This window comes from Neomonachus schauinslandi, chromosome 2 (assembly GCF_002201575.2).
Source record: "Neomonachus schauinslandi chromosome 2, ASM220157v2, whole genome shotgun sequence".
Lineage (NCBI taxonomy): Eukaryota > Metazoa > Chordata > Mammalia > Carnivora > Phocidae > Neomonachus > Neomonachus schauinslandi.
In genome coordinates this window covers 202,744,323-202,768,275 of record NC_058404.1, presented here as the reverse complement: position 1 = coordinate 202,768,275, position 23,953 = coordinate 202,744,323, and the positions used below count along the sequence as shown (strand labels likewise).

General features: G+C 53.3%; 1 protein-coding gene across 1 annotated transcript in view; it reads right to left on the bottom strand.

Annotated features, from left to right (window-relative positions):
* LETM1 (leucine zipper and EF-hand containing transmembrane protein 1) overlaps positions 1 to 22,220 on the bottom strand; it is a 34,681-nt gene extending 12,461 nt beyond the window's left edge. The window contains 7 exon segments of the mRNA XM_044913041.1: positions 36 to 155; positions 6,626 to 6,829; positions 7,583 to 7,720; positions 8,249 to 8,392; positions 14,206 to 14,373; positions 14,375 to 14,657; positions 22,165 to 22,220. Of these exon segments, the coding sequence (XP_044768976.1) occupies positions 36 to 155; positions 6,626 to 6,829; positions 7,583 to 7,720; positions 8,249 to 8,392; positions 14,206 to 14,373; positions 14,375 to 14,653 (1,053 nt within the window). The 5' untranslated portion in view covers positions 14,654 to 14,657; positions 22,165 to 22,220.
* Between the last annotated feature and the right edge of the window lie 1,733 nt (positions 22,221 to 23,953).

The window sequence follows — 23,953 nt, the reverse complement described above, 5'->3', positions numbered from 1 at the left end:
TGGTCAGATGGTGGGGAAGCCCCTGAGCCACACACCTGCTTCAGCTGGTCCTTCAGCCGATCCTCCGTGACACCGAGGGCCCGCATGCCTCGCGCCCGACACGCTGACTGCAATTCCTTCACATTCAGGCTGTCCACCCCTTCCTCAGCAATCAGCTGTAAAAGAAAGTCAACTAAGTACACGTGCAACGGTCATTCCAGGATTACGGTGTCTCACTGTCAGACACTTTCCTAACACGCCTTGCCAAGTGCAAGACAAACCAGCACCACCAAGGCCTCAGCTTCGGGTCTGCAGTGACCAGAACCATCTGACAGAAGGTGCGGACCTCGGGGAGGCTCACAGTGGCCAGGATCCCACCTCAGCCCAGGCCCTGCTCCCTGCGCTTGACGGCCCCTTCCTCCTCCTCCTCACGGTCACCCCAGCGTCTCTCCCCACCCCCCACGGCCCTCCAGCCACCCAGCGGTTCTCAGTATCCGCAGGACGGGAGGAAGGACGGAGAGCAGCGCGATCCCGACCTTCTGAAGAGGTCTCCTGGCCTCCGCCCGAGGTCACAGGGACCCAAGGGAGAAGAGCGAACCAGAGTTCCCGTGCCAGAGGCCCCCTCGGCCGGCCCCACTCGAGCCTCACAATGACCCTGTGAAGCAGACAGCACCGCGACTCCCCGTCTCTGAAGTAAGCTTTCCATTTTGAGATGACTGTAGATCAACATGCAGACATGACAGACGGGGTTTCTCCCCAGGGTAACGCCATACAGACGATGCTGACAGTCGTAGCCAGCACGGCGACGGCACCAAGCAGGAAACCCTTCTGTCCCCACGAGGACCTCGTGCTTCACAGACACACTCCCGCCTCCTGAGCCCCTGGCAACCACTCCTCTGCTCCTCGTTTCCGCTGGGCGGGGAGCTACGACTTTGGGGTCTCCCGGGAAACCTGTGCACCTGCTCTTCCCTAACCAGGCAGCGCTGCGCCGGAAGACCACCCCGCTTTAACCGTTCTCCCACTCAAGGGCAGCTGGGTCTTTTCAGTTTGGGGTTGTTATGAAAAAGCTGGGTTTTTGTTTTCGTTTCCCCATCTTCCTGTGGGTCCCGTGGTTCCACGTGGACTCGTGTCCCGTGCTGCTGAGTACGTCTCCTTGCGTGGTACGTGCAGTGGCTGCTCACCGTCCACATCCTCGTCCCAGTCCCGGCAACGTGTCGACACCTTGGCCCCCAGACGCCCCTGGACCTGTCCCCCTCACGGCACACTCGTCTCAGCGTCTCCTGCTTCCACGGACAGCCACCCCACACAGCCCGTTTCTGCTGCGACCATGGCACTTGGTGTAGAGGCGGACGAGAAGGAGGTCTGCTGGATTTACCACGCTCTTTTGTCTTCATGGTCCAGGCCTCCTAGCACCGCTGACCCGTGAACAACACCGGCTTCAAGTGCGCAGGTCCACGCACGCTCGGGGTTTCTCCACACAGGACGGCCCTGGAAATGTCTTTTCTCCTCCTTACGGTTTTAGTAACATTTTCTTTTGTCTAGCCTACTCTGTTGTAGGAATACAGCCTATAACACATATTATACACAAAACAGGTGTTCGAGAACTGTATGTCATCGGTAAGGCTTCTGGTCCACAGCAGGCTCTTAGCAGGTAGGTTTTTGGGGGTCAAATGTCACACACAGAGGGCCCGGCTGTGCCACCTGCTTGCTGACGCCTGAGAGACACAGAGGGAGGAGCTCCCTCCAGTTGTGTTTTTAATGGAGTCAAATCCTGTCTTGGGCATTTTGTTTCTTTCTGAGAACGTAACCTGAAACACTACAGAGCCGAGGGTCATATAAAAGGTGGACCGGGGCGCCTGGGTGGCTCAGTCGTTAAGCGTCTGCCTTCGGCTCGGGTCGTGATCCCAGGGTCCTGGGATCGAGCCCCGCATCGGGCTCCCTGCTCGGCGGGAAGCCTGCTTCTCCCTCTCCCACTCCCCCGCTTGTGTTCCTGCTCTCACTAACTCTCTCTCTGTCAAGTAAATAAATAAAATCTTTATAAAAAAAAAAAAAGGTGGACCTGTGAACCTCACACAGCTCTGCACACATCCCCAGTGTACTTCTACTGCCTTCTAGATGATCCCCTTCCTAACACATCACCGCACTTGTAAATACCTTCTCTACTCTAACACCACTTCAGTTATGGATAAAGAGACTAAAAAAAGGAGTCATATGCAGGTTTTCGTGTGTGTTGGGGGAGACGCGGGGTCCAGTGTCTCTCACCCCCACATCATTCAAGGGTCAACTATGTCCTTTCTGAGTAGAGATCCTCCTCTAGGTTGAGGCAGATCTGCTGGTGGCAAGTTCTCTTAGTTTCCCTTCTTCTGACAAAGTCCTGACTCCCCCCATTTTCTTAGAGAATATTTTCAATGGGAAGAGGACTCGGAGCTGACAGGGCTTTTCAGCACGTGAAGAATACTGTTCCTTCCTTCCGGCCTCTAAGTTCTGAGGAGCATCTTCGCTGTGGGCCAGACGCCGTTCTCACGCACTGCTGTCAAAATCAGCTGTCTTCAGCATTGTTTCGTTTGACCATGATATGTCTTCGTGTGGATTTCTTTGGGTGGATCCCACCTGAGGTTCACTCAGCTTCTAAGATTTGCTGATTCAGGTCTTTTACGGAATTTGAGAAGAGTTCAGCTGTTATTTCTTCCAGCACTTTCCCAGCTCTGCCCTCCCTCCTCTCTTTCCAGAGCTCTGACAAGTATGTGAGATGCTTTCCTCTAATGCCACAGGCAGCTGAAGCCCTGCTCACTTTTTTTTTAAGATTTTGTTTATTCATTTGTGAGAGAGCGAGCGAGCACAAGCAGGGGCGAGAGGCAGAGGGAGAAGCAGACTCCCCGCTGAGCAGGGACATGGGGCTCGAGCCCAGGACCCTGGGATCATGACCTGAGCAGCCACCCAGACGTCCCTTTGCTCATTTTTTTAAACTGTTTTCTCAGATGTTCAGATGGGTGATTTCTACTGTTTTATCTTAAAAGTTCACTGAGCCTGTCCTTCTGTCCTCTCCCTTTCTGCTATAGAGCTCATCCATTAAGCTTTCTATTTTGGATTTTATTTTTCACTTCTCTAAATTTCCATTTGTGGGGCACGTGGGTGGCTCAGTCGGTTGAGCATCTGACTCTTGGTTTCGTCTCAGGCTGTGATCTCAGGGTTGCAGGATCGAGCCCCAGGTTGGGCTCTGTGCTCAGGGTGGAGTCTGCTTCAGATTCTTTCTCCTTCCCCTTCTCCTCCCTGCTCACGCTCTCTCTAAAATAAATAAATAAAATCTTCAAATAAAAAAAGATTCCCATTTGGTTTTTCTTCGTTTTCTCTGCCAGGACCATGCTTCCTTGTGGCTACCCAAGGGCTGCTTCACAACCGTCCTCTGGGTCTCACGTCTCTGCTATCTCCATCGGCTGCCTTTGTTTATCCACTTTGAGAATGTTCCGTTCTTCTTTTTTTTTTTTTTTTAAAGCTTCACATGGAGCCCAGAGCGGGGCTTGAACTCACAACCCTGAGATCAAGACCTGAGCTGAGGAGTCAAACGCTCAACCAACTGAGCCACCCAGGTGTCCCAAGAGCCTTCTGATTCTTAACATAAGGAGTAATTTTCAATTTAAACCCGGACGTTTTGGGTGTTAAAAATGAGATTCTGGATCTTGTTTCAATATTCGATCTTAGCTAGCTCCTTCGGACAGCACTCTGGCATGGGAGTGGTGAGTAATGTTCTAACCAATTTCTACAGATTTTGCAATTGATGATCTGGCATCTATTGATCCAAACTAACAAGCCTACATGGCTTAGATTCCCCCGCCCCGTGGCCTGGCTTTCATGGGAATGCAAGAATCCGGTTTCAAATCCTCCAACCACAAAGCCTGAGCCCTGTGTCACTTCCTGTGGCCAGCCACTCCTAACTCCTACCACACGAGTAATAAAGGCCAGGTCCCAGGTCCTCCCTTGTTCCCGCTTTCTGGTCCCCAGGTGTGTCAAGGTCTCATCTGGCCCTCAATGGGGGCTGTGCCCCCATTTCTAGGGCAAATGTGAGTCATAAGCTCCCTTCAATGGTTGACTTCTCTGTGTTATCTCTTGGTTATACCCAAAAACGACATCCGTGGCACAGTTTGGAATAGGTAGGGTGCCGGCTCGTTGCTGCCAGGCCCCCATTCAGCCTCCACTGAGCCCCGGGGGAGGCACTTCTGTTTCTCTGGGGTAGTGGGGATTCGAGTTCTAATTTTCCGCCAGGGCTCCCCATACCTCCTGGGCTAGGTGGGGTAGGCAGCCCACCTGGCTCTGGACACCACCCCAGTGGGGCGCAGGGCAAGGCCTGGGAGCGGTTAGGTGAAGTGAAGGCCCTGGCCCCTGCTGGTCTACGGACACTGCGCCCCGGGGAGGGAGGGCAGCTCGGCACCATCGGTCGGCCTTCCTGGACACCGTCCCAGCTGTGACATCCGGAAGAGGGTGGCGGCCTCAGACCTCAGCCAGCAGTGCACATGGAGGGGTGATGGCGTCCCCCTAGTGTCTGCTGGGGTAGAGCGGTCACTGTCCCAAGTCCTCTGTCTTGCGAAGCAGCCCCTTTCCTGTCCTCTGGCCAGAGAGAGCAGACTTTTGTTAGGGGGTTTTCTGCTTGCTTTTTAAAAAAGATATCAATTTTAAGTAATCTCTACACCGCACGTGGGGCTCGAACTTACAGCCCTGAGATCAAGAGTCACAGGCTCCAGCGACGGAGCCAGTGAGCACCCCCATCAGGCTCTGGAAGTCTGCATACATCAGCACCTCTTCGTTGCCGTCTCTTCAGCCCCAAGGCACAAAGACCCACCGGGTTGGTCCTGGGGTCCCAGGGTCTTCTCCCAGGCTTCACAATCTTGTCACTTAACATCAACATCCAGGGGAAAGGAAGCCCACTCCACCTTCCCGACGGTGGAGGTCTGGCCACTGTGGCGTTGAGCAGCAGGACGACTTGTCCAAGATCACAGAGCAGGCGAATGGCCAGGACTCAACCCCAGGCGACCTGCCCTTGAGCTGCCTCTCTGCAGGTGGGGCGGGAGTGGGGGCAGCCACACGGCAGCCCCCCTCGCTCTGCTGCAGTGGGTGCCCGGAGTACGCTCCCAGACGACCTGTACTGCGCTGGAGAAAAGGTTTTTTTTCATCCTTTCAGAAACACAGTGACGCTCTGCTACTTCAAGCTATGACGAGGAGCCATTCTCATCCGACCCACTCCCCTGCTGAGAACTCCTAGAAAGGCGATAAAACACACACAATACACACCAGGCAGCGTCGGAAAGCTAACACAACTAGGGCTCGGGCACAGTGAGATCATGTGGACGGAAAGGCCAGGCAACCACGGAGGTGTGGGCTGTCCGTCTGCGAGCCACTGGGACACGACAACTTCGACCAACTTTTAGGGCAGGCGGAGAGTCCAGGCCTGGGGCCACGGCTGAGAGGCAGAGACATCTCGCCGGGCTAAGAAGATGACAGCCGGAGTCGAGGGGCTGCTCGAGCAGACAGGCCTCGAGGGCCGCCGCCCAGGGAGGAGGACGGGCGGGAAACAACCCCGTCCTCAGGCACCCCAACTGAGCAGCACAGAACCAAGGAGTGGGGCAGAAAATCTGCACAAAGCGGAGGGGCCTCCGGGGCCCAGCTACGCAGGCGGCACTGTGGGGGAGGGCCTCGGCCAGGCTGCAGGCCCAGCCCTGACTGCGGCTGTGATCCCCAGACGACCGGGCCCTCGACAGCAGAGCAGACTTGGGTGGGCCCCTCCCGGAGGAAGACGGCGACACCCGGAAGCTCAGAAACTTCCCACAGACATGTCTGCATTCGGACACAACTAGATACTGCAAACACACAAACCGAAGAAAACAAAACAAAGACCTCCAGACCACGGTTGTCGGAATAATCAGACAGGAGCTACGACGAGCTGTTCAAGAAAGCGGAGCTCGAGCGGTCTGGGACGGAGACTGAGCACCTCCGAGGTGTGCCTGGAGAGCTATGAGAACACCAGACACCGGAGACCATATGGCGAGAAGCGCCGGTGGAGGACAAGAAGGCGGTTTTAGGAGCTCCTCCCAGGAAAAGTGCCCTGGCGTGTGGGCAGGCGGGAGGACACAGCGCTCAGCGCAGCCCTGGGAGTAATCTGCTTGTGGGCCGGCACTTGCTTTGGCCCTCCTGCCCTTTCCCTTGGGAGCCCCAATTGTAGCTACTCTTTTTATGAAAACTATCAAAGATCTGGAACAAAAATCCATGTTAAAAGATGTTTATTACAGCACTGTCTAGAGTAGGAAAATATCAGCGAAAGTGATGGTTAGGAAGTTATGATGCATCCACGTAACAGTTATGACACGTCCATGTAATGAAACAGGCAATCGCTGCCAGTCATCCTTCCAACAAATACTCAGCGACGTGGACAGGTCTCCTAATGTCCTGCCAACTGACCACCTGTCGGGACGGTTCCAGTGTTACTGCAGCAGACGCGCGCACGCATCCAGCGTGTGCACACGGGGCACAGAGTGGGCAAAGAGCCATGATCTGGGAACGACAGGGCCACCAGAGCTTTAGAGTGAGGACACTGCTGCTTCTACAACCAGAAACCTAAGTACCTGGAGAGGCAGAGCCACGACCGCAGGCCGCTCACCTTGTCGTCAGCCTTGATGGACCGCAGCCTCATGGTGAGCTGAAAGCGCAGGAAGTTGTTGGTGCCGATGGACTGGAGCTCCAGCAGCTTGCACAGGGCCACCAGCTGCGGCCGCGTCAGGTTATCCAGGGTCAGCTCGTCCTCAAACAACTTGGAGAAACGCAGGATCTCCTCATTGCTGGGTCTCTCGCCTGTCTCTCGGATCTGCGGGAGCAATCACGTGGCTGAGCCACTGGGTGGGGGGCGCGCGCGCGCGTGCGCGTGTGTGTGCGTGCGCGCTCCCCGGCACCACCCATGGACTTGGGCCACAAGCCTCAAGTGAAGAAACAAAGGAGGATCAGCTGAAGAGCCCCGGATCATCCACACCCTCCGTCGGATCTGCCTTGTCGTTACGCTCCTGCTGGGGAGCCGCCCCTCGAGGGCTCCACGCCCTGAGCAAGCCTGCGCTGGCTCCCCGTGGAGGACACCTCCATGCAGCGCAAGGCCACCTGCTGCCCCCCTCCCGCCCGTGCAGAGCCGCGGCTACCGGCTGGCAAGAGGCTCCCCACTGTGGACGTAGCTGGGGAGCAGCCCCCAAGCCTGGCCCCTGAGCCTGGCCCTCCAGCATGTCACCACTGCAGGGTCTTAGTTCCTCATCTGCCAAACTCTACCTCCCCTGGGGCTGCTGCGAAGTCTGGAGACACAGGCAAACAATGGTGAATGTCAGCGAGGTTCAAGTTCTCAGGAGAGCAGGCCTGACCTCACTGAGTACGGGGCCGGGGTGGGGCTCCCGGTTACACCCCCACAGCACTAGTCCATGCCTGTCGGGGAGCCCCACTCTTGCCGTGTGCAGTAGAGCAGAGAGAAGAAGTGAGGCAGTGAGGCATGCCCCCAAATAAGACGGGGCAGCCCTGAGGCTCTAACCAACACTTGGGACCCGTGGGCTGAGGCCACCAGGGCCCCAGAGCATCACAGTACCTTCTGGAAAAACACGGAGAAGTCTTTGGTGGCGTTCCCCTTGGCTGCCTTGTTCTTCAGGGCCATCTCCTCAATGGTATCCTGCAGGAACTTGGCCAGCTCCAGCTTGACACGCAGCTCCTTCTTCAGCCTCTCTTCCTGTGAGGTCAAAGAAGGGGTGCTGCACTCCCCTGGCCCGCGCCCCAGCCCCCCCACAGCTTCCCTGGCTGGCACCAGTCAGAGCAGTGGCTCCTAGTCCTCCGATGGGAACCACAGCACGGAGTGCACGGTAGCCCTCAACCCAGCGCTGCCACATCTCCCTGAACGGCATCCACTCCCACCCAGGACCCAGGTGCTACGCGTTCTGAGACTTTCTCTTCCGTTTCATGGTTTTAAAAAATACTTGTGTGGCCTCTTGGAGCAGGGCCACCCAGTGACACTTCTAAGCTCTGTGTGCGGTGTGGAGTCCATGGCTCTTACCCCCACGCACAGCCTCAACTTGTGGCCTGAAGAGCTGGGCTACAGAAACCGTATTCTAAAACACATTTACAGAGAAGCATGTCCGAAGCACGGCTGACTCACGAAGGCAACACGGGACACCTGAACGTCAGCCACCAACAGTGCAGACGTCCTAACTGCATGCGCGTCCGCCCTGCCCTGAGCTCACCGCCCCCGACGCCCCGTCACCTTGATGGACTGGGTCTCGAACGTGGACGGCAACATATTGGGGAAGAGCTTCACGGCGACAGGAAGCAGGAACTCCATGAACGGCACCACCACAAAGACCAGGAAGGGGACCAGGCGAAAGAGGTCAGCGCAGATCCGGAGAAACTGGGAAAAGGCCGAAGGGGTCAGAGGGTGAGGCGACAAGACTGCTCACGTGACCCTCAGAGGCGCGACCACAGGCAGCACCTGGCAGGGGTCGGCGAGAGCACGACGTCCCAGATGGCTCCGCCGCCTGCTCCCAAAGGCGGCTCTTCCTCCCGTGTCTGAAGCACGGAAGACAGCCTTCCGAGAGGAGGGGTGGACGCTCGCCCTAGCAGTGGCCCCGTCCCTTCATGCCCCGCCCACTGCGGGGGCCCTGCTCTGCAGGGACGGCCTGACACAGCCACGGCGCTGCCCACCGGGCCTGGGCGCCCCAGACCGACGACTGGCCGTAGCTGGCACCGGCCATGCCGCCCACCCCAAACGGTCAGCACAAAGGAGGAGTGTTGGCTGTGTGTTTCTCAGGATGGCCTGACTTAACCCTGCACTGCAGAGCAATGACTGACAAACATCCAAGGGCTTCATCAATAGAATCAACTACCGCTGAAGCCATTAAAGAAACGCGCAGGTCGCAATCATCCAAAATCCCCGAGAGTGGACACTCCCTGCCACACCCCCAGGCAGCTCAGCTTTCTCTTCTCTCACGACCAGTCAACTACGGCTTGCACTCACAACTGCCTAGGCTCACAGGCACCAAAGGCACTCCCGTGCACGTCCACGTGTCTGTGTCCACTGTCATGAACCAGACGTGCTTTGGAAGAGCCACGTCAGTCCTAGAAACGGCTTCGTTTCGGCCTCATCTGACACTTATGATTGGGCTCGTGGCCATCCCCGCTGGAGCCCGGCTCCCTAAGTGCTGGCGACCCCTCTTGTCTGTCAGGAGGCACCTGGCCCTCGATGGTGTGCGCCCTGAGTTTGTGGATGACGCACCTGAGGCTTTTCTCCCTAGACGGCACTCATCTGGCTCTTCTCAAACCAGTCTGTACTCTGCGGGGCACAGAGCTGGGACCCCCAACCTGAACCTATCTCCTCATTTACAAACCTCGCACGTTCACTTTCCTATTTATTGTCAAAACAGATTCACGGATTCCTATATTTCTTCATTTGTTTACAATTCATTACTATTTTTATTTTTATATTCAAATGGTCCAGGATTCGACCATGGAAAGACCCTTCAAGTTGATGTGGTTTTTGACATTCGTCCATTAATTTTTTTGTTAGTAGTTCTATTGAAGTTTAATTTACATTCCATAACATTCACCACCAAGTGTGTAATTCAATGATTTTTGGTAAATTTACAGATTGTGAAACTATCACCATAACCCATTTTTAGAACATTTTTGTCATGCCATAAAGTTCCCCATGTCCATCTGTAGTCAACCTGCGTTTCCACCCTCAGCTCGAGGCAAATAGCAAATTGATTTGTTTCTGTAAATTTGCTTTATTTGGACATTTCCCATACGTGGAGTCATACAATATATTCTTTGGCATCTGGCTTCTGTCATTAGGTACATAAATGTTTAGGAATGTTCTATCCTTCTGCCGACTTGACCCCTTTAGCATCATGAAATGCTGGACACCAGGATGACCTTCTCATCTTTGCTCTGCCGTCGCCACAGTCTGGCGCTCAGAAGGCCTGGCCAGCCTTCTTCTGTCAGCACCACTTCCCTTTCCCCACTGTTTCACTTGGAATCTATTTGTCTTTACATTTAAGCTGTGTTTCTTGTAGACTGCACAGAGTTGGGTCTTGTTTTTAATCATATAATCTCAACCATTTAATCAATAAAACTAAAAAAAGGAAAACCATATGACCATCTAAACAGATGCAGGGGCACCTGGGTGGTGCAGTCGGTTAAGCAGCTGACTCATGATCTCAGCTCAGGGGGTGATCTCAGGGCCGTGAGATCAAGCCCCACGTCAGGCTCCACAGTGGAGCCTGCCCAAGACTCTCTCTCCCTCTCCCTCTGCCCCCCCCCAAACAAAACAAAACAACACAACCCACCACAGCAAAAGATACCAGAATAATGGACTTCGGTAAATCTGTAAGACACAAGATCAATATATAAAAATCAGTAGTACTCCTGGGGCGCCTGGGTGGCACAGTCAGTTGAGCATCTGACTCTTGGTTTCAGCTCAGGTCCTGATCTCAGGGTGGTGAGATGGAGCCCCTGGTCGGGCTCTGCGCTGGGCGGGGAGTCTGCTTGGGATTCTCTCTCTTTGCATCCCCCACTCATGCACACACGAACGCTCTTTCTCTTTCAAATAAATAAATCTTTATTTTAAGATTTTATTTATTTATTTGACAGAGAGAGAGACACAGTGAGAGAGGGAACACAAGCAGGGGGAGTGGGAGAGGGAGAAGCAGGCTTCCCCGCGGTGCAGGGAGCCCGACGCGGGGCTCGATCCCAGGACCCTGGGAAGGCAGACGCCTAATGACTGAGCCACCCAGGCGCCCCTCAAATAAATAAATCTTTAAAAAGAAACCAGTTGTACTTCTATATATAGTAGACCCTTGAACTCCACAGAGGTTAGGGGCAGTGACCCTCCCACCCAGTCAAAAATCCACGTATAAATTTTGACTCCCCCCAAAAGATAATTGCTAAGAGTCTCCTGTTGACAGGAAGCCTCAGTGAGGACAAGAACAGTCGATGAACACGCATTTTCTGTGCTGTAGGTATCATATGCTGTATTCTTACAATAAAGCCACCCCCCCCCCCAAAAAAATACTAAGAGAATCTTAAGAGAAAGTACATTTGCAGTAGTGTGTATGTTTTTTATGTTTATACATTTATTAAAAAATCTGCACATAAGTGGATCCACACAGTTCAAACTTGTGTTGTTCAAGGGTCAACTGTACTAGCAATTGACAACTGGAAACTGAAATTTCAAAGACTCCATTTACCTACAAGAGCCAAAAGATGGAAGAACCCAAGTGTCCATGGAAGGACGGATGGATGGATAAACAAAACGGACACACAACACACATGGTGGAGTGTTATTCAGCCTTAAACAGGAAGGAGACTGACACCTGCCACCACCTGGATGGACACTGAGGACACTGTGCTGAGTGAAGTGAGCCAGCCACCAAGGGACGAATGCTGTGTGACATGAGGCCCGCAGAGGAGTCAGATCACAGGGACAGGAAGTAGATGGTGGGTGTCGGGGGGCCGGGGAGTGTGGGGAGGGGCAGAGTTTCGGTTTGGTAAGATGGAAGAATTCTGGAGATGGAGGGTGGGGACGTTCACAACAATGTGAAGGTATTCAGTGCCACAGGAGCATATACATAAAAATGGTTAAAATGGTAATTTTAGATTGTGTATTTTACCACAATAAAAAATTCCATGTGTAATAGCATCAAAAAATATGACACCGTACAATATTGCTAAAAGAAATGAAAAAAAAATTGTTTTATTCCACATTGACAACCCCCAGAAGTGCCCCCCTTGTTTATTTTCGGGTCTTTCCTTACTTTCCAACACAGGCCCATCCAATGTGGTATACAAGCTCATCTCGTAGCACTGTTGGTGAGCTCTGAGGAGCCCTGGTTCTTCCTTGTGGAGCAGTTAGAAGCCAAGGGCTGGGGGCCAAGTGTCACGCCTGCCACACCTGGTCACCACACTGAAGGGAGCAGAGGCTGGAGTGGGTAACAGTCTAACAAAGCCAGAGACTGTCAGGAAATAACGCCTCAGAGAGAAACCGCACTAACTCTCGATCATGCGCCTGGTGTCAAAGGATGGACCAGCAATTTCACCATCCTAAGAGCATCACCACATGGTGAGCATCAGCACTCTAACATGCTCCACCTGAAGCCAGCACTTGGAGGGAAAGCTCTAGAAGGAGGAGCCATGAGCATACTGGGGAGGCAGAGAATCAAACCCCCCCACCAGCTCCCCAGAGACCCCGGGAGCCCACCAAGCAGGCCCTAACTGCACCTCTCCACGGACAGCTGCGTCTGATGTCAGCTGCACATTGTCCCGGTTGGAAAACCAGGACCTGGAAGCATCTAGAGCGCACGCAGCTAATTCGAGCACAAACGGAGGCCCATGACGGCACCGTCTCTGCCCACACGGCCACCTGACACACCGTCAACAGATGTGCACTGTGACCCTGGACACCCAGCGCTGCCGCTGAGCCATCTCCGTGGCTAAGCCACGTCTCCTGCGACAGGGCACAGAAGCACCCCCTCCAGCAAACACTGCAGGTCCATGGGGCCCAGAGTCAGAGGACAAAGCTACTCTCCGGGTACTCGTATCCCACAGGAGTCCCACACAGTTCTGTCATTCTCTACTTAACACGATCAGCAAGCATCCAGCAGTTGCGTGACCTTAAATTCACACTTCAGGGCGCCTGGGTGGCTCAGTTGGTTAAGCGACTGCCTTCGGCTCAGGTCATGATCCTGGAGTCCCGGGATCGAGTCCCACATCGGGCTCCCTGCTCAGCAGGGGGTCTGCTTCTCCCTCTGCCCTCTTCCCTCTCGTGCTCTCTGTCTCTCATTCTCTCTCTCTCAAATAAATAAATAAAATCTTTAAAAAAAAAAAAATTCACACTTCAAATGTACCTCCCGCTTACACAATACTTACACAAATTATTTTACAATCTCTTTGCCTTTGTAAACATAATTTAACAGTCACTTTTCTATAATTATCAGGACTGCCAACGTTTTGTTCAAATTCGAAGTACCTACAAGGCCCTAAACGAGGGAAAAAAGCATTGCTCCACAAGCCCCCTCCTTAAAGCTGGCAACACGGATGCGCGGCCTCAGCCAAGCCCGTGTCCACGCTGGGACGTCGCCCTGGGACGGGCTCATCTGCTCCAACTCTGTTTGTTCTTAAAGTTTCACTGTCTTCAATGAAGTAGCAAACACATGCACCTTTCAAGGCAGAATGGGATGGGGGAGGAGCAGAAGGGAGTCCAGGTCATAAAGCATTAACTTGTGTGCTGTAATCAACACCCAGTGAGCGCTAAGAGCATGATTTGAAATCCCAACGCCACTGCTCCTTCCTCCAATCCTCAACCTGCTCCCGCCTAAAACAGCATCTCAGGGGACACTCCAGCCAGTTAAAACAATGACCCATGTTCTCCATGAAGTTCCTGAGAACTAGCATAAAATCAGAAGCCAAAGTAACTCTCATACATGACAGCCAATTCCTAAGATCCTCTGATCTTAAGAGGATCAAGAGAACAGACATCACTGCACCCCTCCTTGGGGAATCTGAGGGTGCTGAGAATGTTAAAGCTGCCCCTTGCCCCTGGGGACTCACCATAAAAAAAAAGAGCAAGAGGGGAAGAAAGAAAGGTCAACGGTGTAACCATCAGTTACTTCAGACAAAATAAGAGACCTAAAAGGTCTGGGCTCCTGGAAAAACAGGAAGACTTTTTTAAGAGCCGGGGGATGGCATGGGGCACCTGGGTGGCTCAGTCGGTGAAGCGTCTGCCTTCTGGCTCAGGTCACGATCCCGGGGTCCTGGGATGGCGCCCGCGTTATTGGGCTTCCTGCTAGGCGGGAAGCCTGCTTCTCCCTCGGCCTCTGCCCCTCCCCCCAATCGTGCTCTCTCTCGCTCTCGCTCCTCTCTCTCTAATAAATAAAATCTTAAAAAAAAAAAGAGCTGGTGGACAGCAGAGAGCGCTGGTGCACGCCATGCTGAGCCAGAAGCTCGGGCAGAGGGGTCGGGTGAGCGGGCAGGTTCTGGGGCTGAGGACACATGTCTGGGAGCTCCGGCGGAGAGGCAGTGCCGCCGTCAGCGTGTCTCACAGGGAGGGTCAAGGGCTGGTTTTTCTGTGTTTTTTTTTAAAAAACCAGAAGTGGCAGAAAAAAGCTCTAAACGTATTTTAAAGCACCTAGAAGGGGAATGGACCAGGAAGTCTCGCATGCCCATTACCTGCCTGCGCTCTCTGCGGGTCAGGCTGTGGCCGTGGAGGATTCGCCAGAGCATGCGCGCGGCGATCTTGGTGTCAATCCAGAGCAGGCGGAAGCCGTGGTAGTAGTGCTTCAGCTCGTCCAGGACCCTCTGCCCCAGCGACTTCTTCACGGCCACCTCCGGGGGGGGGGCTGTACACGGGGCCACCCTCCTCCAGCTTCTTGTTCTTGTCCTTTAGGGACTTGAGGGACTTCTCCACCACAGAGTCATCGCCCAGTGGGGGCGACGAGTGCCAGCAGCGCCAGGGAAGGAACGGTGGCCCTGGGACAACCAGACTGGCGGAGGTGGGGGCCCACGGCGCTCCAGCCGCCGAGCACACGCGCTCGGGCCTCAGAGTCCAATAGCCACGGGGATCGGTTCTGAAGGAAAGGTGCACGGGGTGGACGGGAGTGCAGCAGCGAAATGGCATGTTCCTTGAAAAGGGAAAAAGGAAAACAGCGATGAGGAGCCAGCCACTGTCTACGACCCCCCAGCACCACATACCGACAAGAACGACACAAACCAGAGCCGTATCACAACTACACGTAGCACACTCAACCTTCCTGGCACGTGAAACAGACTCCCCACTGCTTCCTGATGCTCAGAAAACACATCAGGAAGAGGAGAAGCTGCTTGCAAGGGGCTTGTGCAAGAGACCAAGGGCAGCCAGTCCCCGTGGGCTCATGGAGGACACTAGGACACCAAGGAGCCTGGGCAGGGGCTAGGGCCTGGGGTTAAGGGACAGGCTGGACACAAACAGCAGAAGCCTGACCTCTGCACTAGAGAGACCCAACCTTGGGGCAGATCTCCCATGTGGGTTCCCAGACTTGGGGAATTTGGGGTGGGGCAGGGTCGAGAGGGCGGGGTCCTTTCCCCTACCAGGTGACTTTCTACAAAGACCTACAGCTCTTGAGCAAGTCCTGGAAGTCAGTGAGGACACTCGAATCAATGGTGACCCAACCCTGTGTGCAGTCCAGCAAAGATGTTTGTGCAAAATGGCAAAAACCCAACAAATCACATCCAGAGCCCACTCCTCCCTCTCTTCCCCGTGCTGCTCCCTCTGCTCAGCCCAGAGCCTCAATTACAGCCCAGTGCTGGAGCAACTTACCTGCACGATTCTCAGAACCCCACCATCTTCTATGTACCTCACCTGTCCTACCGGAAACCTCCTCCCTCCCTGGTGCACAAACACGCTTCTGGGAGGCCACGGGCTCCCAACTTAACCTCAGAGGCATGTGCTTATAAGCAACACGCCCCAGCCTCTTCCCATCTGCTGGATCATCTCACTGCACCTGGCCCAACACCAGCAGTGAGGACCTGAGCTCTACAGCTGCCTGTCCCAGTTCAAATTCCAATCCACTATTTATTGCTGTGAGACCTTGGGCAACTTAATTAACCCCTCTGTGCTTCGGGAACGTCCTCTGTAAGTGGGTGTGGTAATATATATGAAGTACCCAGAACAGTGTCTGGCACGAGCAACACCAACCAGAAAGGTGGCAGCTATGATTACTCTCCCATCAGAGCAGCTGAGGGCTGGAAGGAAGCTAGTGAGTGTCCAGTTCAGCTGCACCTTTTACGCATGGGGAATACCGAAGGACAAACAGGGACGTGCCCACCTCAGGCATGGGGCACCGCTGGCCTCCCGTCGATCAACCCCGTGCTGGCCTCCTGCCTGTCTGCAAGGGCAGGGTCAGTCCTGTGCCATGAACCCCAGGTCCCCACAGTCAACACCTGAGCGGGAAGGTGGTGGCCTTGAGCTCACCCTGCTGGGTCACAGCTGGAAAGGGCAGGCTACACGGAGCACAGCAGAGCTGCTCAGCCACGTGGGGCTGTGAGACCGTGGCCACAGCCTGGGCCCTCCGCGCCTCGGCCTCACTTCCCAGTGCGGGCGATGACAATGCCCACACACAGGAAAAAACCTTACCTCCTATCCCTGTCAAACTTAATTATCCCATTTTCCAACCCTCAATTAGCAAAAGGAAGCAAGTGGCTTCCCTGAGAAGGCATGATGTCAGCAGCTGCAGGGGGCGGCCCACAGGCACAGACAGACTGGTGAAAACAGAGCAAGCAGAAGAGCACCTGGTGTATCCAGCTGGGCCCAGTGACGCTCCAAGATCTGGCTATCTTCACGCACACTAGAGACTAGCATTACTAGCAATCTAGCCAGAAAGGTTTAGCTATTTTCAAAAAGCATAAAATTGCATAATCTGTTATTTTAAAAATATTCGTCAAAATAACACTAATCTGTGCACGGCTGCCTTCCCATGGGCAGCTGGGGCCCTGCTCTGCCCCAGCTCACGAGAGCCCCTGGCTCGGCCTTGCTCCCGAGAAGCGCGCACCCGCCCCACCCACACAGGGTCAGTAGGCCCCTGTCCTTCTCCTGCTTTTCCTCTTTTTTCCCTTCAAAGTGGGGAAAACCCACTCCGGGCAAAAGCAGCGTGTCAACAAGAAATTCGCAGTCACTAGAGGACAGGCTATTGGCATTAGAGCTTGGGGGCTCCTAACGAAGCTGCCCATTTTACTTTAGGTTGCTGATGCCTACGTCCACCTCAACACACACAACTTGCTGCCACCTTCAAGAAAAGAAAAACCAAGGACACCCTGGCTGGCTCAGTAGGCAGAACATGTGACTCTTGATCTCGGGCTTGTGAGTTTGAGCCCCACACTGGATGGAGAGGACTTAAAAATAAAATCTTAAAAAAAAAAGAGAGAGAAAAACTAAGTCGTGGGGCCCCTGGGTGGCTCAGTCGTTAAGCGTCTGCCTTCGGCTCAGGTCATGATCTCAGGGTCCTGGGATCGAGTCCCGCATCGGGCTCCCTGCTCCGCGGGAAGCCTGCTTCTCCCTCTGCCTCTGCTACTCCCCCTGCTTGTGCTCTTTCTCTCTCTGTCAAATAAGTAAATAAAATCTTAAAAAAAAGAAAAACTAAGTCGTGCCTGGCAAAAGAACGCATTCACGGGGTCAGCACTTCCCGTGCCTTGTGGCATCAGCCACACAACCACAGGGTGGCACGGCAGGCAAAGGGACCCGCACCGGCTCTCCCCGTGGCACCTCCCTAACTCTTGTCAACGGCAGAACTCCTGTGCCCACTCAACTCCTAACACGTCCCGTTCCTGAGGGGACAGCTCACCCAGACGATGGCCTGAGGCTGGGCCAGGGAGGATAGCAAGCCTCCACGTGCCACCTTCCATTCTTCAGGGACATGATGCTGGCAAGGGCAAAGTGACACCAGCAGCAAGAAGGGAAGCAAAGACCGACAACTGAGCAACAGGTACCAGGACCGAGCGTAGGCCATCTCTCTGCCCAGAGACAAGAGGTGAAACAGCGCTTGCCTACAGGACAAGGGGCCCCTCTGCCGGGGAGCCGGAGACCACTGCCTGCAACATCCCAACACCTGTCAGAGCCCTCGAGGCCCCACGACAGCACACCCTGTGCCAGGAGCACTCCAGGGCCCGGGGAAGCAGCTAGCACCACACTTTTCGCATTTCGGCAGCCCGTCTTATGAGCACTCGCACTGCACCAGACTCTGGAAAGAGCCTCACGGCAGCCCCACTCTTCCTACGGAATGAGCTCCAGGACTAACGAGTTAGTTTGCTTATTCCCAATTTTAGGCGCTCCCTTGCTGTCTTTATTTTTATGATAAAGGAGGTCAAGAGCAGCCAGACAATGCCCATGACATTGTGTTGGATCAGAAACTCCTCACCTGCTCACCGTTTGGGGTCTGGACCATTTTAGCTGAAGACTGAGATCGCAAAAGAACCAATAGAGAGAATCACACTGGCCTCAGAACAACGCGGACTTCTGTGGCTGGACCCACTTACGCGTGGAGGTTTTCTGATAAAGGCAGGACAGTCCTGTAAGTACATTTTCCTTACGATTTTTTGTCTAGCTTGCTTTATTGTAAGAACGCAGCACATGATACATGAGATATGTGCGAATTGACCGTTATGTTCAGCAAGGCTTCTAGTCAACAGCTGGCTAGCAGCAGTTCAGCTTGGGGAAGTCAAGTCGTATGTGCATCTTCCACTGCCCAGGGGTCGGCGCCAGACCCCTCCCTGCATTGTTCAAGGGTCACCTGTCCTTATCCATGTGGCTAGTATTTCTTATACTGAGTCATCAAAAGGAAAAGCAACATATCCAGGATGCTGAGACTGATAAAGACTTCAACTCTCATCTGTAATCTCTCATTTGAAATGTAGGCGTTCAGCCAAACAGCTTTATAGTTCCCATTGCTCAACATTTTTTTTCCCCTATAGTCTTCTTTTGTTTATTTTTAAGTAAGCTCTGCAGACAACTTGGGGCTTGAGCTCACAACCCTGACAGCAAGAGTCACCTGCTCCACCAACTGAGCCAGCGGGTGCCCCGCATTGCTTCACTTTCTAAAGAAAGTGCTTAACTTTCTGAAAATTATTAGTTATAAAAAATTTGTATTAATAAAGCAATTTTTATATTCTAATATGAATCTTAAATGCAGGTACATTTGACTCTTAAAGGTGCTTGAAAAATTCGACGTCCATCCCTAATAAAAACATTTTAGTACGGTAAGAATAAAAAGACAGGGCAGAGAGTACTGAAAACAAAAGCTAACATTACACAGACCAAACACTGGACGCTCCTGATCGGCTGGAGTGACGACGCAGGAGGGGCCGCAGCCGCTCTGACACCAGGCCCGGCAGCAGACGGAGCAGGCAAGTGGCAGGAGCACGGACACCAGGAGCCTCACAGGGCGCCGTGCCCCCGCAGGCCCCGCCACTGAGGACAGGTGGTACCGTGTGAGCGACAGTATGAGAAACGAGCTGTGAGAAGTGGTTGGACACAAGAAGACTGGTGACTTACATGCCAGCAATAATCACTTAGAAAAAGAATGAAAAAGGAGGTCCATCGACACCAAACCCAACATGTCTGGGCGCTTCTTAAAGGTAGCGGGTGTGGCCCAGATAAAGAAAATGACAGACCTCGGGCGCCTGGGTGGCTCAGTCGGTAAGCGTCTGCCTTCGGCTCAGGTCATGATCCCAGGGTCCTGGGATCGAGCCCCGCATCGGGCTCCCTGCTCCACGGGGAAGCCTGCTTCTCCCTCTCCCACTCCCCCTGCTTGTGTTCCCTCTCTCGCTGTGTCTCTCTGTCAAATAAATAATAAAAATAAAATCTTTAAAAAAAAAAAAAAAAGAAAATGACAGACCTCTTCCTGAAACAGAGAGAAGGTCTTACTAAAGAAAACAGCTTACCCTCTGGGAAACTGTGGGTGCCTTTAATATTCCCAAACAATTTTATGTTGTTTTTTTTTTTTTAAAGATTTTATTTATTTGACAGAGAGAGAGACAGTGAGAGAGGGAACACAAGCAGGGGGAGTGGGAGAGGGAGAAGCAGACTTCCCACTGAGCAGGGAGCCCGATGCGGGGCTCGATCCCAGGACCCTGGGATCATGACCTGAGCCAAAGTCAGATGCTTAACAGACTGAGCCACCCAGGTGCCCCGATTTTATTGTTTTGAGGACACTCCAGTTACAATCCCAAAAAGACCACTTTAAAACTGAAATAATTCAAAAGTAAACCCAGAAAGACTGTCCAGAAAGGAGGTGTTCCAGGCCTGGTCCCCTGCAGGTAAAAGCCAACAGGACTCACCAGGGTAAACGTCAGGTGCAGGCCACCCAGACACAACGAGCACCCCCATGTAAGAGGAAAAGGCGCGGAAGGCTCTGCAGGCTCCCCTCCCCCACCCCCGTGGTGGCTCATGCAGGTGAACCAGTCCACATGGCAGTCCTCTAATCTGCCTTAGAGGTCAGTACCTAAAAACCAGAGACTTCACACAAAAACCCAGACCTCCAGCTTGTCTTGAAAAAAACCCAAGAGCTGGCCTTACGAGGCTACATCCTTTATGGCAAGCATGAGTTGCACCCTGGGATCACCAGCCAGTTTCCAGCCTCACACTGGGCCCCATGCCCCTGAAAGGCTACCCGCAGATTACAGAGTTTGCTTTAGAATTATCTAGAAATGCACACTTTGGCAAGAGTAAAGATGTTCTATGCACATTCATCAACGGCTCCACATCATAAAGAGTTCATGACAACATCTTACACTGGTCAAAAGAGAAATCTAATTAAAATCAAACCCGGGGGGTGGGCACCTGAGGGGCTCAGTTGGTTAAGCGGCTGCCTTCGGCTCAGGTCATGATCCCTGGGTCCTGGGACTGAGCCCCGTGTCGGCCTCCCTACTCAGCGAGAGCCTGCTTCTCCCTCTCCCACTCCCCCTGCTTGTGTTCCCTCTCTCCCTGTGTCTCTCCCTGTCAAATAAATAAATAAAATCTTTAAAAAATCAAATCAAATCAAATCAAACCCATGATTGGGGCCCCTGGGTGGCTCAGTCAGTTAAGTGTCTGCCTTCAGCTCAGGTCATGATCCCAGGGTCCTGGGATGGAGCCCCACATCGGGCTTCTTGCTCAGCGGGGAGTCTGCCTCTCCCTGCTGCTCCCCCTGCTTGTGCTCTCTCTCAAATAAGTAAAAAATTTTTTTAAAAGATTTTTTTAAATTTATTTATTCATTCGAGACACAGAGATAGAGAGAGAACATGAGCAGCGGGGAGAAGCAGAGGGAGGGGGAGAAGCGACGCGGGGCTCGATCCCAGGACCCTGGGATCATGACCTGAGCCGAAGGCAGACGCTTAACCACCTGAGCCACCCAGGCGCCCCTCAAATAAATAAAATCTTAAAAAAAAAAAAATCAAACCCAAGAGCCAGGTGGGAGTACTCTTGCAACAGGCAGGGGCCAGCAGGGACTGCTGCTGGGAGGGGGTTTGAAACAGACTCTGTTGTGTCCCCACCATACCCTGCATGTGTGCCAACCCCACTCCACAGAGACACTCACACATGCAAGAAAAGCCTCGCAAGCCCGCTGTGTTTAAGCACAATTTTGCTTTACCATCAACCAAGTTTTCGTGTATGACTTACATAGTTTTTATTTTAGGGAATTAAATCTGTTCCAGGAAGGCATTCTCCAGAAAAGTGTTAGAGCCAAGATGAGGTGACAAATGAACCATCTCAAATGAGTAAGAAAACTCAGAAGACCCCATGGCTCCATGGTTGTGAGGGGCACTTGGGAAGAGGTCTGCACTCTCCAACTGGAAGAATCAGAGATGTCCGAAGGGAGAGATGGGCTCTACTCTGGGTTTCTGGGGCAAGAGGACAAGGGCCTGGGAGTCAGGAGAGAGGTCGGGGCATCTGACCACGCAGGTGGGGGAGGGCATCACAAGGAAACTACGCTCGGGGATGCTGGATAGAGGGAATGGTGGGTGGGAGAGCACAGGAACCGAGGGAAGTTCGAGTCCATGTGCGACAGTGCACAGGGAAGTATGGATGCCACTTCCTCCAGGAAGCCCTCCAGCCTTGCAAAAGCACCACTATGGGGAAGGGCTAAGTCTACCACATTCCAGGCATGTCCCCAGAACCAGGTGGGGGAGAGCCCTGTGGCCAGCAGTCACTCAACATGATGCTCTGCGAAGGACCAAATGGGGTTCAAGGGAGGGTCTAATGTGTTCACTGCAGAGTCCAACACCTACAATGCTGCCTGGCGGCACATCCTATGTCTCTTTGCACAAGTGCATGAAAAGCCACCGACAACAACAGACGTGGGAGCATGGAAAAGCACACAGTGCATGGTAAGTACACAGCACTGTCTGTTTTGAAAAACAGACATATGAAAAAAAGACCAGAATAAAATACACTGAAATGTAGTAATATTTACAACAAGTACTGGAATTATGTTTATTTTCCAAGGATCCACTAACGTATGAGGTTATATACTTCAAAATACAAAGATAAAGGCTAAAAAGAAATAAAAACAAAGAACAGGAAGGTAGAATATACTGTCTCCCCAAAATCAGGAGTCACACATCAGTCAAGCATTTTCAAGCTCCCACTTCCACTGGACTACAGTAACGTTGTTGACTTACAGGTGGCTTATCAGCCCCACGGTGCTGGCACAGCCGAGACAGGCACGATCTCCCAGACTACCTACGACAAAGACAAGGAGAAAACAAGATGTAAGTCTCAAACCACAGGCTGTAGACGGATACCACCCTTTAGACTCTCCTTTGCAGAGTAAGTTTCTAGAAGCCTGTTCTGAGTGTTGGAAGGTTTCAGAGTGTTGCAAGTGAAGGGTCTGTCCAGTTAGGAACACGGGGTCTTGGGGTAGCCTTAGGAAAGAAGGGGAATCTGAGGCAGCCCCCGGCTTCAAACACCCCAACCAGGGACACCAGGTTCCACCAGCCAAGGGTCCACAGAGCCCAGGCCTGGGGGTCTCCCCAGGCAGGACCACTCCCCACTCGCTCCAGCTGATGCCAGGTTGCACGGGACTCCCAACGCATAGACAGCCCCATAGAGCAAGCAAGGGCCCCATCCAAACAACCCAACACCTTCTCTGCCCACAGGAGGGGGCGAGGGCTATGAGAATTATTGGTAAAATAAATGCCAGGAGCAAGCTATTTCTTGGATAAACACCATTGATGAATGTACAGCACATGGATTTTGATGTATTTTTTGACACTTTTTCTAATTCAACGTGGCTTCCGTAGCATAAATTCAGAGTTCGTTCTCATGACCAATGCTCAGGCTTACCTGTGATTAAACCCTGTGCTGTGGAAACCACCTGTGGAGGGAACGAGACAGATACTAGGGGCAGTGGGGCCAGAGGCACCGTGCTGAGAGGATGCCAGGCAGCAAGGCATCCTAAGACCCTCCGGCAGCAGGAGAGCACAGAGCAGGTGCAGAGTGCTGAGGGCTCACTCCGACAGCCAGCGTGAGAAGGGAGGAGAGAAGACGGGCACAGCAGGAGACAGGTGCCAGCTCCAAGACACCCTCCAAGCAGGCCAGGCAGGGGAGACCCGAACTGCTCCCAGCGGACCCTCTGGAGACAAAGACTTCCACTTGTCACTTCATGTATCTCAAGTGGAGCCCAGGGTCATCACAGGCAACTTCTCCTGTGTAGAAGGCTATTCCCATCAAATTTAGGACCTTGTAGGACAGGTGACAGCCTTGATTAAAGCTGGGGTCTGGGCTCCCAAGTGGTTACCATGATTCATCATCTTTTATATTTCAAACATTACATTTTTAGTCACACCAAGCCCTCCTCACCCCAGCTGAGGACCAAACAGAAGTGTCCCAGACCTGGGCCAGCCCCGCAACCCAAGAACATAGCTCAGCAATGGCTCCTGGTCCTGCACCTCCCCCCCAGCAAGGAGACAAGCTGTCACAGCTCCCTGGCCTGCCCTCCTATCACTATGTTGTGTGAACTGCACATCCCCTGTCCTACCTGGCCCCTTCCCACAATCTCCCCACTCTGAAGGCTTCCCCAGCCCTCTAAGGAGCCCACTCCAGAGGGATGGGGTGGGGAGAGGACTCCGGGATATGGGCCACAGATGGGCCATTCCCTCCTTCTAGAAGTCCCTTTAATTTTTTCCCCCCAACAACCAATTCTACAACTCTCTGGCCCCAGCTGGGCAGCCTACCATTAGGTTCTGTCTGACCCTACCCGGAGTTAGTGCATACCCACAGGTTATTAAGGGCTCAGTCCCACAAGACTGCTCCGCTTCGGGGCGCCTGGGTGGCTCAGTCGGTTAAGCGACTGCCTTCGGCTCAGGTCATGATCCCGGGGTCCTGGGATCGAGTCCCGCATCGGGCTCCCCGCTCTGCAGGGAGCCTGCTTCTCCCTCTCCCACTCCCCCTGCTTGTGTTCCCTCTCTC